Source organism: Taudactylus pleione, unplaced genomic scaffold (assembly GCF_031769625.1).
Source record: "Taudactylus pleione unplaced genomic scaffold, aTauple2 ptg000314l, whole genome shotgun sequence".
In the NCBI taxonomy this organism is placed as follows: domain Eukaryota; kingdom Metazoa; phylum Chordata; class Amphibia; order Anura; family Myobatrachidae; genus Taudactylus; species Taudactylus pleione.
In genome coordinates, this window is record NW_028284715.1 from 8405304 (window position 1) to 8418185 (window position 12882).

General features: G+C 49.5%; 1 protein-coding gene across 2 annotated transcripts in view; it reads left to right on the forward strand.

Moving 5' to 3' along the window:
- The window catches only part of UBR5 (ubiquitin protein ligase E3 component n-recognin 5), a 162981-nt gene that overhangs the window by 116426 nt on the left and 33673 nt on the right, over positions 1 to 12882 (forward strand). For both annotated transcript variants that reach the window (XM_088442666.1, XM_088442667.1), the window contains 3 exons: positions 5277 to 5504; positions 5909 to 5982; positions 6297 to 6469. In XM_088442666.1, coding sequence (XP_088298792.1) covers positions 5277 to 5504; positions 5909 to 5982; positions 6297 to 6469 — 475 coding nt within the window. The remainder of the gene's footprint in view (positions 1 to 5276; positions 5505 to 5908; positions 5983 to 6296; positions 6470 to 12882) is intronic.

A 12882-nucleotide genomic window follows, 5' to 3' on the forward strand; every position in this document is an offset into this window, starting at 1 on the left:
TCTGACGGGAGGCGTTCCCGTGGGAACGCCCCGTCAGGGAGGCACGCCTACCAAAGGGGGCGTGCTGTCAATCAACATCGACAGCACGCCCCCTTTGATCAGACACAACGAGCGAAGGACTTTCCTTCGCTCGTCGCGTCTGGCGCATGCGCCCGACGGAGCTCCCTCCGTCGTGCCCATGCTCAGTCCAGAACATCGACCCACTTGCGAGCGGACAGCCGCTCGCGAGTGGGTCTGAATCAGGCCCATGGTTGGCTAATCAACTGTAAAAAGTCCTCCCTGGGCCCGTCCCAAAAGATGGGTCCATCTGGGGGCTCTTCCTGACAGCGGACAAGATCTCCACACTGCAACGACGAGTGTGCAGATTACTCAAGTCACAAAGTGTCAATTCACTCAGCAATGCAAATTCTGGGATCCATGGTCTCCACCTTCGACATGATGGAGTACACTCAGTTCCACTCAAGGCCCCTGCAACATTTTCAGGTGGAACGGGTTACCTCACCGGATCAGACCCAAGATGATGATGGTGCTCTCTCCAGAGGTGCGTCGGCCCCTCTCCTGGTGGCTATAGACGGCACACCTAACTTGGGGTCGCCCCTTCTGGATCCCGGAATGGGTCCTCCTGACAGACGCAAGCCTCCAGGGCTGGGTCGCAGTGACTGTTCAACATTCCATCCACGGCTACTGGACTTCGGTCGAGACGACCCTACCAATCAACGTATTGGAGCTCCAACCCTACCAATCAACGTATTGGGCATCTACAATGCCCTCACTCTGGCTCAGGACATTCTTCAGGGTCAGCCTGTGCAGTCAGACAACTCCACTGCAGTGGCCTACACTTGAAGTCGGTCAGCTATGTCAGAAGTGTCATGTATTCTCACATGGGCCGAATGTCTCCTCCTGGCCATCTCAGCGGTGTTCATCCCGGGAGTTCTAAATTGGGAAGCAGACTTCCTCAGTCGTCACGACGTGCATGTTGGAGAGTGGTCTCTCCACCCACCCAGAAGTCTTTCAACTTCTAGTGGAAAATTGGGGCCTGCCAGAGGTGGACCTCATGGCCTCCCGACACAATCGCAAGCTGCTGGTGTACGGGTCCAGAACAAGGGGTGCCGAAGCAGCCTTCGTAGACGCCTTGTCAGCGAAGTGGCTCTTCCATCTGGCGTACCTATTCCCTCCAGTCTCCCTGCTTCCTCGAGTCCTTCGGAAGATCAAGCAAGACGGGAGGCACTGTCCTACTGGTGGCTCCGGCCTGGCCCAGACGACATTGGTACTCCGATCTACAGAGCCTCTCCATAGATGCTCCTTTTCTACTTCCTCAACGGCCGGATCTGTTGTCTACATCCGGACCTGGGTCGTCTGTCTTTGACGGTGTGCCTCTTGAGACATCCCTCCTGAGATCCAAAGGGATTTCTCGCACTGTGGTCCAGACTATGCTCAGAGCACGTAAGCTGGCATCTGCCCGAATCTATCAGTGTCATATATACTTCCAGTGGTGTAATACCAGAAACTACGACCCTCCCAGGTTTTTAGGGTCTCGAGTCCTGGCCTTCCTTCAAGCAGGACTGGACTTTGGACTCTGTCTAGCCTCGCTAAAAGTGCATGTTTCTGCTCTGTCCATCTGGTCCCAGCGCAGACTTGCCCCACTGCTGGAAGTCCACACCTTTCTCCAAGGTGTCCTCCGTATTCAACCTCCCTTTGTCCCTCCAGTTGCTCCGATGGATTTGTCAGTGGTTCTCCATGCCTTTCAGGGCCCTTCGTTTGAACCCCTGGATTCAGTGGAACGCAAGTGGCTTACTGCAGACTGTTCTGGTTATTGCGTCTGCCTGTAGGGTGTCAGATTTATTAGGGGTGCTTTACTGTCGCTCCCCATATCTGATCTTTCATCGGCACAGGCCTGTTCTTCAAACTCATCCTGGTTTTCTTCCCAAGGTTGAGTCTCATTTCCATATTAATGAGGAAATTGTAGTTCTGGCCTTCCAATCACCAGACCTCTCTGTAGGCCTCCTTGGTTGTGGTCCGTGCTCTCAGGATCTACGTGGACCGTACAAATTTGCTTTGGAAAACCAGATTCCCTATTTGTCCTTTATAGATTCCACAAGAGGGACTGGCCAGCTAACAAGCAGACTCTGGCCAGATGGCTTTGCATGACTATTTCACAGGCCTATACGCAGGCCGGCCTTCCTGTACCAGCTATCGTCACTGCTCATTCCACTCGCTCTGTCTGTCCCTCGTGGGTAGCCCTCTGTGGCGCTCAGCTGAACAGCTTTGTAAGGCAGCCACGTGGTCTTCTTTCCACACCTTTCTTAGGTTCTATGCCTTCGATACCTTTTGCCTCTCAGGATCCTTCATTTGGATGCAGGACACTCCTCTCAGCTCAGGAATGTCCCCACCCTTGAATACTGCTATGGGACATCCCCATGGTATACCTGTGTATCCCTATGGACCCTGAAGAAGAATGAGCGTTATGGCAAAACTTACCTTTTTGTTAACGCTCTTTCTTCTAAGTCCATAGGATCCACAGGTTGCCCGCCCTGACACCCCTAGCTTCTCTGGGTTGGGTTTCCTGGTCACCGGTCTAAGTCTGCCTAGTATGTGAGTGTGATTCTTCTGTGTACCAGTCTTCCTTCTCTTTCCTCCTCTTACATATTCATCCAAATGGGGGATACTGGAAACACTGACACACAGACAAAGGAATTACCCAGCCTGAGCCTGCCGGGAATCCATTTAGTAAGTGTCTCAGTGTAAAATCCTGTTCGGTTTTTTTCCTTGATTACTTACCAAGACAAACGGTTACAGAATCCTTTCATGAGGCTCTTGGGATAGATTGTCTTGACTTTCAAAATGGTACAGTTTGCATGGTTCTGTCTGAGAGTATTTCTCATATTTGGAAAAATGGGGCAAGTTCATCGGGCGGTATCTAGAGGGAGCATTCGTTGCTCCTTTCGGAGTTCAGGGTGATATCCTGACCAGAGGTAATTCCTTTGCCATTTGGGACGTGTCAATTGTGACTACAGATGTCAACCTTTAGGGCACTGTTACTCTCGTTAGTGCTGTCTGTGGGGCCTTATTTCAGGAGTCAAAGCTCCTCATAAATTTACTGCAGCGGAGAATGGTGTTAAGCGCTCTTTGCAAGGAAAGACTAGAAAGATGGTAGGAGAACACCACAGCGTTTGGCATGCATTGTCCAACAGGGAGGCAGAAAGAACTTCCTGACCATGAATAAAACCCTCTGGAGAGTGTTTTCTTCCTCCATGAAATGTTTCAATAGGTCATGGGCAAATGGTATCATCCCGCAGTTGACATAATGGTATCTCAGTTGAACCACAACTCAAGTTGTATCATTACTGCTCAAGGTTAGGCGTTTGGTAGTTGGCATGTCTGTCCCATGGAACTTTCATTTACCAGTTCCATCAGTACTTCCTCGTATTCTAAAGAAGGTAAGCAAGGGTGTTCATGCGATTCTATTGGCACTGGAATGGTACATAACCACCTCATGTTTGCAGCAATGTCTTGGTTTAAAAGACGGGACAGTTATGACGGGAACAGTAGGGCTGCTGGTACAACAATTATTCAGGCAAAGTGCTTCTCTGACAGTGTGGTTGAGACCATGGTTTATGCTATAAAGCTAGTTTCGTCATCTGATGCAAGAATTTTGAGTTTTCTACCTCCTTTGCTCATTTGAAAGTGGTTTGACTTAAGACTTCTATAAAATAAAAGATCTCTGGCTCTTCAGAAGAAGCTGGCACCTTTGCTAGAATGCACATCCACTATTCATTTCTCCTAAATATTCTTTGGACCTAAACTTGGTTTTAACGGCCTGACAACATCCTCCTTTTTTTCCTGAGTTGTTGGGTTTGAAGTTTCATACATAGGAAGGCAACCTTTCTTTTGGCTATATCTACAATGAAAGAGTTATGAATAGAAGTGCTCTGTCTTGCATTCTTTTTAAAAAAAAACCAAAAAAAAATAAATCAAAAAATTCAGCTTAAGGTAGTGTCTAGTTTTAAATGAGAAAATATCATCATTATGGTTGTGGGCTGTGGTTAATCTTTGGAAGAACTGGGAGTCTTTCACTTGCTGGATATTGTCAGGGCTCGAATGATGTGTGTCAGGGTTATTCAACATGCGACCCTCCAGCTGCATACTAATGCTATTGCAAGGCATGTTGGGATGTGTAGTCCCACAACAGCTGGTGGGCCACATGTTGGATACCCCTGAACTGTTAGAATTTTGCAAAACTGACCTTTTGTTCCTGTTAGATTCCCACAGTAGAGGTTGGCCTGCAACCAAGCGGAGTATTGTTGATGAGCTTACTTTAGAGCAGGGAAACAGATACCTGAAAGTGTTAGGACATATTCTACTAGATCAGTTACTGCCTCATGGGCTGCTTAGTATGAGGAATTGGCTGAGCAGCTACGTCGAACTGCCAACGCGCCCTCTGTCCATGCAAAGTTTTAGAAGTTCCGATTTTACATCCAAGAATGCAAGCTTTGAACAGAGAACTTTGCATACAGCAACTATAGAATGTACTCTCCCCGAGGGGTAGTTGTGTGCAATATCCTTGTGATTCCAGTATTTTCTGACTGGATAAATGAGAGAACAGGATATTTAAACTTGCATTAAATCCTTTTCTCTGAATGCGTTGGGGGACACTTGCAATTAGTTCTCCCTTGTTTAAGGTCACTTTTTCTAGGAGGACATTTCCTGATGATCTTGTTCATCTCTTGGTTACGCAGCACCTGATTAGTAAAATAACAGATTCCTGGCATGCTAAGGGATATAAATAGGGACGACTTCAGACTATCTGATTTCTAAGTGTCCAAACGCATGGCCAGGCACCTATACTCCTGATGGATTCAGAGAGATGATTTCACAGACTTAAAATCTCACTTTCGAGTTACTTAGAGTTGGTCAATAAGTTACACATGATCACAAAATATTATTTACATAGGGTCCATCTGATCTTGTGGTTTGGTGTGATCTTGTGGCATGGTGTTATCGGTCACCAAAATATTGCTTTTATGAATAAAAAAAAAATCCCAGCAAAGGAGGTAGATAGAAGTGAGGAGGCCACTGCCAAACTATGGCAGGCATAAGGGTACCTGCTGGATTGGGTCGAACACAGAACCAAAGATAGGTAACTATGGTGTTTATAAAGTGTATCTTAAGAAATTCCACCTTAAACTCTGTTTTTAATTTTGCCTTTTGCCTTTAGTGTCTGAATATTAATACTAGCTACTTTTAACTGTTAAAGTAATGTTGCTCTTTCTTTCTAGAAGAGCAACGCTGCTGAGCGCTCGCCAGGGGATGTCAGCGCGTGGAGATTTTCTAAACTATGCGCTCTCACTAATGCGCTCACACAATGATGAACACTCTGATGTGCTCCCTGTGCTGGACGTTTGTTCCCTGAAACACGTGGCATATGTTTTCCAGGCTCTTATCTACTGGATTAAAGCCATGAACCAACAGACCACACTGGACACTCCACAGCTGGAACGAAAAAGGTACGTTTGCCTGTAATTTTGGTTACTGTGAAAACAGCTCTTGGTCACTGCCATATTGCTCTACGCTACGCAACTCAGAAGAGTGTTGGTGATTGTGGTGACAAACTGCACATTTTGGGATACAGAAGGAAGAAAGCTGAGCTTTATCGAAGCTTGTTCTGATTAGCGGAACAACTTTGTGTCTATTAAACATTTATGGTCTAAAACTATGTTGGCAACTAGACTAAGCTCTTAATGTGTGGCGTGTATACACTAGAGCAGCTATTTCATGGACTGAACCTGTAGTATTTTTGAACCATGTCAAGTCATTGTTTCTTAGTAAATTGACTCTCCATTCTCTGCTGCAGTTATGTCAGAGAATGGTAGTTTTTTTTGTTAATCAATGTTCATGCTCTTCTTTCTAGGACCAGGGAACTCTTGGAGCTCGGCCTTGATAATGAGGACTCGGAGCATGAAAATGATGATGACACCAATCAGAGTTAGTGCAGAGAAGTTATTTACACTTCGTTATCACATTCCTTTACTTGCTAATTAATTTCTGGATGACTTGTACATGTCGAGATAAAAATATAGACTTTGCACAGATCTGTTATGGCTTATATATCATTGGGAAGAGTCCTGTTTAGCAAACAGCTATTACTGCGTCCACCATGTGGACAAGAATGGCAAATAGTTACACGTGTGCTTTTGCTGTTATGGGCTCGTATTCTTCAATTTGTCAAAGTTCCTGTTGTATGTGCACTGAGACCAGTATATAAATGTGTATAATGGGAATCTATATGTAATTGTCAGGTTCCACTTTAAATGACAAGGATGACGATACATTACCTGCCGAGACGGGCCAGAATCACCCCTTTTTCCGCCGTTCGGATTCTATGACGTTCCTCGGTTGCATTCCACCTAATCCTTTTGAAGTTCCTCTAGCAGAAGCTATCCCACTTGCTGACCAGCCGCATCTATTACAGGTATTGTCAGACTTCGCACTCCTGGGTGTTTCGATCCTAGAAATTAAAACAATTTGCATGGGATACACAATGGTGTGAAGTTTCTTTAAAGCACAGCCAATATATGCTACTCTGAAAAATGACATTATGCTTTGTTATATTGTGGTGGAGATGAAGATTGGTGGTTGACCTATCCCTTTCTTTAAAAGAAGAAGAAAAATTGTTAAACACATGTTAAATTTAAAGCAGGTTTGGGAGATGGAATTTTCTGAAGACTGGATGCATCTGATCTTGTACAGTGACATTGTTTTGATGTCTTGTAAAGGGCTAACAAGACTTTGTGCCCTAAAGTAGAAATTAATGTACGGTAATAAAACAGATCATGGCGCTTCTCCCCATTTGGTATGTGTGGCCTCTGTTCTGTACCATTTACCATCTATAGCTTTCCGATCATAATAGTGTGGTGAGAAGTGAGGGAAGAAACTGGTTTCCAGTGATTGTGCTCAAGAGTGTGGAAGTTTAGTTCAAGGACTGGTCTCAGTACCCACAGTATCCTGTACCCCTGCCGTGTGTACAATGTCATCCCTAGGCACACGTGGATTCCCTTGTATCGAGGATTACACAGTCCCCTTTTTATTCATCTAATGGTGTTTCTCGTAAATTGGTGAACATCAATAACCCTAGTTCTTTCTTCCCAAGCAGCCGTATTACATTTTCAAAAGTTACAAAATTAAAGCAATTAATTAGGAGAGGAAATTAAATTTTTATGAGTAAATCTTACGTACACTGAAAAGTTGTATTTTATTCTGAATTCACTTTTGCAATGGTCTCTCTTTATATAAGTAATGGTTTTAGCTGCCGATTAAACCTTACGTGTCACTGCCGCCACTGCATTTTTCACTATAAAATTGTACACTCCCAACTTTGCACGAACAGCTCAGCGCCTTTCCATTTGTGCAGGCCACATGTAGAGCTCTAAGAGAATGGAGAAACCTAGGTATTATGCCACTTGGCAAGCCCACCAAAGCATGTAATAGATGCCATTTTCAGGGAGCAGCCAGCACCAGCTCCTTCTCCTCCCGTGTACTCTCCCCTCCAATGCAGGGAAAGTAGTGTTGAGATGCATTGGAGTGCTGGGGTTGTTCTGTGGACTTTTCTGTGCCTGGCCTGTGTGTTTTGCAGCACCTCGTCCTTCTGGATTATGCACCTCCAGCAGTCCTAGATTTCTCTGCCCTCATTTTATATTTCTACTTCAGGGTCCATAGGGGGTCCACACGGTAGACCTTGGGGTATAGCTGGATCTGGATCCACGGGCACCACGCAGTTAAAGCTTTAGCTGCTCCCAGGATGCTCTTGGGTCCATCCTCCTCTATACCCCGAGCCACAGGCACCTCAGTTTGAGTTGGTGCCCGGCCGGAGTCGGGTCACCCTGCGCAGGGGGGCTGCATAAGCAGCCCCTAAGCTTTATTCTTATTTTTAAAAAGATTTTATTTATATTTTCTATCTTCAGAGCGGCAACATCAGACTGTCCATCTGGACGTCCACGCTGGCGCTGCAATGCCAGTACTGATCTGGGGATCGCAGCGGGACCCCGGAGTCAGTACTAGCGTGGCTCCGGGAGCCCCCACTGACTGCTGCCGCATTCTACGGGGCCAGGTAAGTCGCGCGCAGCGCTTTGGGCTGCGCGCGGGGATGAAAGGCAGTCTTTAGCCGCAATACAGACCGGCTGCGCTAGTAGCGGCAGCGGGCTCCCCTTGTATCAGGAATAGCTTTATTTAAATAAATAAAAAAAAGAGCATGTTCGTTTTTTATGTTATAACAGGGGCTCTCTAGCGTGGCAGCGAAGGGCTGTCTGTACAGACGCCCACACTGCCGCTCTTACTCCCCGCTGGCGCCGCAACGCCAGTTTCACACTGGGGATCGCGGCGGGAGGCCAGAGTCCGTACTAGCCCGACTCTGGGTACCTCCCTGGGCTGCTGCCGGAGTCGCTGGGGAGAAGGTAAGCCGCGAGTCGCCGATTAGCGGCGGCTCGCGGGTCTTACTCTATATGCAGTCCTTTGCCCCCGGTTATAGGGGACAGACCGGGGGCTGCTAGCGGTGGCGGCAGGCTCCCACTCCAGTGGAGGAGTACCCCGTCAATCCACCAAACCACCAAGGTTATTTAGCGGCAAGCGGGATGCTGGCAACCCGGGGGTTAATAGCTAGCCAGAGGAGGAAACCTTCCCTGTTTAGTGGCTCCTCCCCTCAGCTCAGCACGCCTTTCAGCACATAGTCTGGCGTCGCTGAGCTGCGGTTACTCGGTCATTCCTTCTCTGAGGTCTCTGGGGGCCATTTTCTCTGTGGCAGCACAGATCTCTCAGGGAGCACGCGGACCGGTCCCCCTGTGTACCTCTCTCCCGATCAAGGACAGTGTACACCGTGCTATAGCCCACCCAGACACTGAATCTGGGAGGTTGATTGTAGTGGAAAGGTGCAGTGGGTATATCTTCTCTGCATGGTATGTGACTTTTGCTAGTGCTGCCTGTCTGTGCTTATTTCTACTTACTGTCGGCTTATACCTATCCCTTTACTTCTCCTACGGCCCACAGGTGCGCGGGGGAGGGGTGTTCTTTCTGTGTACCTCACTTATATAGATCTACGTATTTGTGAGGTCCGTCACATACAGTGGTGTGCTACACCGTTCCATATTGTGGGCTGTTGTTCAGATTGAGCACTCCGTGGCTCCGGTGTTGGTCTCCTGCGGACGCTGTTCGGCAGGAGTGGATAGGGAGGATTTGTCACAGGATGGCCTGTGTAGACGGTGCCAGGTGGTTCCTGGCCCATCAAAACCTCCTATGACGCAGGAACCACCATGGGCAATGTTTTCTCAGGTGCTGGTGTCTATTGCAGACAGTCTGTCGGTCCCGACTGCTGTCCCTACTAGGGCGTTGCCCCAGCCGGCCGTCCCCCCATTCCCCCGGGTGTCCCGCAATTATAGCGGAGCCCCCTCGGGTCTCAGTCTGTTGGTCCTTATGCGGGGTTACCTTTGTATATACAGGCTTTCCCTGTGACGCAGCAGTCTGTGGTTCCCTTTCAGGCCCCTGTGGCGACTCCACCACCCTGGGTGGATGTGCTCTCCAACTCAGTACAAAATTTGGCGTCCGCGTCTTCGGCTTTTCAGTCAATGTTGCAGAATGACATGCCTTCTAGGGCGTCAAAACGCACGCTAATGGCGCAGGCGGTGCATGTATCGGACTCCGAGGGGTCCTCAGATGATGGGGAGGTTCATGATGACACTGACTCGGACACATCGGTCCAGGAAGTGGATACCAAGTCGTCCATTAATGTGCGAGCGCTGGTTAGGGCGGTGCGAGCCATTCTCCTAATAGAGGATGAGGCACCAGCTCCTAAGTCGAAGTATCCTAGTTTAAAAAAAACTAAGGTGGCTTCTGCAGTGTTTCCCCTGTCTGATCAGTTGACGTATCATATGGCGGTGGCTTGGCAGGCGCCCAGTAAGAGATTCCTACCACAGAAGCGGTTGGCTTCTAATTGCCCTTTTCCTGAGGCACATTGTAAAAAATGGGAAACTCCACCGGCGGTGGATTCCCACGTCACCCGTTTAATAAGGAGCGCTACTTTGCCATTATCGTCTATATCCTCGCTGACGGATCACATGGACAGAAAAGTTGAGACTTGCTTGAAGTCCATTTACTCCCTCTCAGGGGCAGTGGCCCGAAAGTCCATGGCCATCTCCTGGGTGGCCAAGGCCATTGAGGGTTGGGCTAACGCATTAGAGGATACCTTTTCGGACGATGCTCCGGATGTCCAGAGGGCCGTTGTTGGGTCAGATGAGAGATGCTGCTTTCTACATTGGAGAAGCCTCTTTGGATGCTAGTCTGCTGACCTCTCGAGTATCGGCTGCAGCAGTGTCTGCCCGCCGATCCTTATGGCTGAGGTCCTGGAGAGCGGACTCTGATTCAAAGAAAGGTCTGGAGGCCTTACCTTTCAATGGAGAATTGCTATTTGGTCCGGACTTGGACAAAATAGTGTATACCCTGGCTAAATCCAAGTCAGCTTTCCTCCCTTCAGCAGCAACGCCTGCCAAGGTCCAGAGCTCAGCTCTTCATTCCTTTTAGGGTTCAGGATAAGGCAAAAGGTCAGTCCTTCCCGAGGCAGTTGGCGGCTAAGACCGCCTCTAAACCCAAGAAGCAAGCCTGGAGTGCTCGGCGCCCTTCTTCCAAGCAGGAGGATAAATCTGCTGCCTGATGGGATGGGCCTCCCTCTGGGGGACCTCAGAGTGGGAAGCAGACTTCTCCAATACGCCCAGTGTTGGCACAATACCACCACGGATGCCTGGGTTCAAGACGTAGTCTCTCAGGGGTATGCCCTGTCTTTTCGGGTCAGGCCGCCCCACCAGTTTTTTGCACGAGTCCTTCTCTGGACAAGACCAAAGCTTCCCAGATTCAGGTGGCTATACAATCCTTGCTACAAGCAGGGGTCATTGTTCCCGTTCCGCAGTCTCAACGCGGGACGGGGTACTATTCTACTCGGCTTCTGGTACAGAAGCCCAATGGTTCTCATCGCCCTATCCTGAAATTGAAGTCTCTGAACAAATACCTCCAGTGTTCCAAGGTTCAGGATGGAAACGTTACGTTCCATCATTCTGGCGATGGAACCCGGGGATTACATGGTCTCCCTGGATATCCAGGACGCCTATCTCCACGTGCCCATAGCACCGGCACACCAGCGGTATCTGAGGTTTGCTATCCTGCAACATCACTACCAGTTTCGGGCGTTGCCTTTTGGCCTTTCCACGGCTCCGAGGGTGTTCACCAAGGTGATGGCGGTTATGGCTGCCCACCTTCGGGGTCAGGGTCTACGTCTCTGTTGCCGTACCTGGACGATCTTCTGCTGCTGGCGAGCTCCCCGGAGGTGGTACTTCGACATCTCCACCTGACCATTGCTTGTCTTCAGGCACACGGGTGGTTGATAAATTGTAAGAAGTCATCTCTGATCCCATCACAACGGATGGTTCATTTGGGAGCCCTTCTGGATTCTCGTCAGCAAAGGATTTTCCTGACTCCGGAAAAGGTGTCCTCCCTACAACTGCGTATACATTTGCCTGAGCAGTGCGAGGGTGTCGGTACACTCGGCCATGAGAGGCCTAGGGTCCATGGTGTCGGCATTCGACATGGTGGAGTTTGCCCAGTTCCATTCCAGGCCCCTGCAGGGGCAGATTCTATCGGAATGGAACGGGTTACCTCACCGGATCCGATCCCAGACACTGGTCTTGTCCTCGGAAGTGCGCCAGTCTCTAGCTTGGTGGCTTCAACCAGCTCATCTCATCGAGGGTCGCCCCTTTTGGATCCCGGACTGGGTTCTGCTCACAACAGATGCCAGTCTCCAGGGTTGGGGGGGCAGTGACCGGCTCGTTGTCTCTTCAGGGCCGTTGGTCTGCGGAGGAAGCAGTTCTTCCCATAAACGTGCTGTAACTGCGGGCCGTGTACAGGACTCTACTGTCGTCAGGCACCGCTCTTCACGGAAGGGCAGTTCAGGTGCAATCCGACGCCACCACAGTGGCGTACATCAATCACCAGGGAGGAACTCGCAGTCGAGCTGCGATGTCGGAGGTGTCTCAGATCCTGGCTTGGGCGGAGTGCCACCTTCCAGCAATCTCTGCAGTCTTCATCCCGGGAGTCCTCAATTGGGAGGCAGACTTCCTCAGCCGTCACGACGTGCATCCCGGGGAATGGTCGCTTCACCCAGAGGTGTTTCAACTTCTCGTGGACAAATGGGGACTGCCGGAGTTGGACCTGATGGCCTCCCGTCACAATTACAAGTTACCCGTGTACGGCTCAAGGACAAGGGACGAAGGCGCAAGCCTGGTGGACGCTCTGTCGGTGAAATGGACCTAGCGTACCGATCTCCCTGCTACCTCAGGTACTAAGAAAAATCAAACAGGACGGGGGCACGTCTCTGCTGGTGGCTCCAGCGTGGCCCAGACGTCCTTGGTACTCCGATCTCAGGAGCTTGTCCGTAGATGCCCCGTTCCTTCTGCCTCAGCGTCGGGACCTGCTGTCTCAGGGGCCTTGCCTTTACCCAGATCTGGGTCAGCTGTCTGACGGCGTGGCTCTTGAGACAGCCGTCTTAAGGTCCCGAGGTTTTTCAAGCTCTATCATCAGTACCATGCTGAGGGCGCGTAAACCTGCCTCTGCACGGATTTACCACAGAGTGTGGCACACTTTCAGTGGTGTGAGTCCAGAAACTTTGATCCTCAGGTGTTTCTAGGATTTTAGCATTTCTGCAGTCTGGTCTTGACCTGGGCTTACGTCTTGCTTCCCTGAAGGTTCATGTATCGGCTGTGTGGTTCCAACGTAGAATCGCTACATTGCCTGACGTTCACACCTTTTTCCAGGGTGTCTGTGCCTCCAGTGGCTCCGTGGGACTTGGCGGTG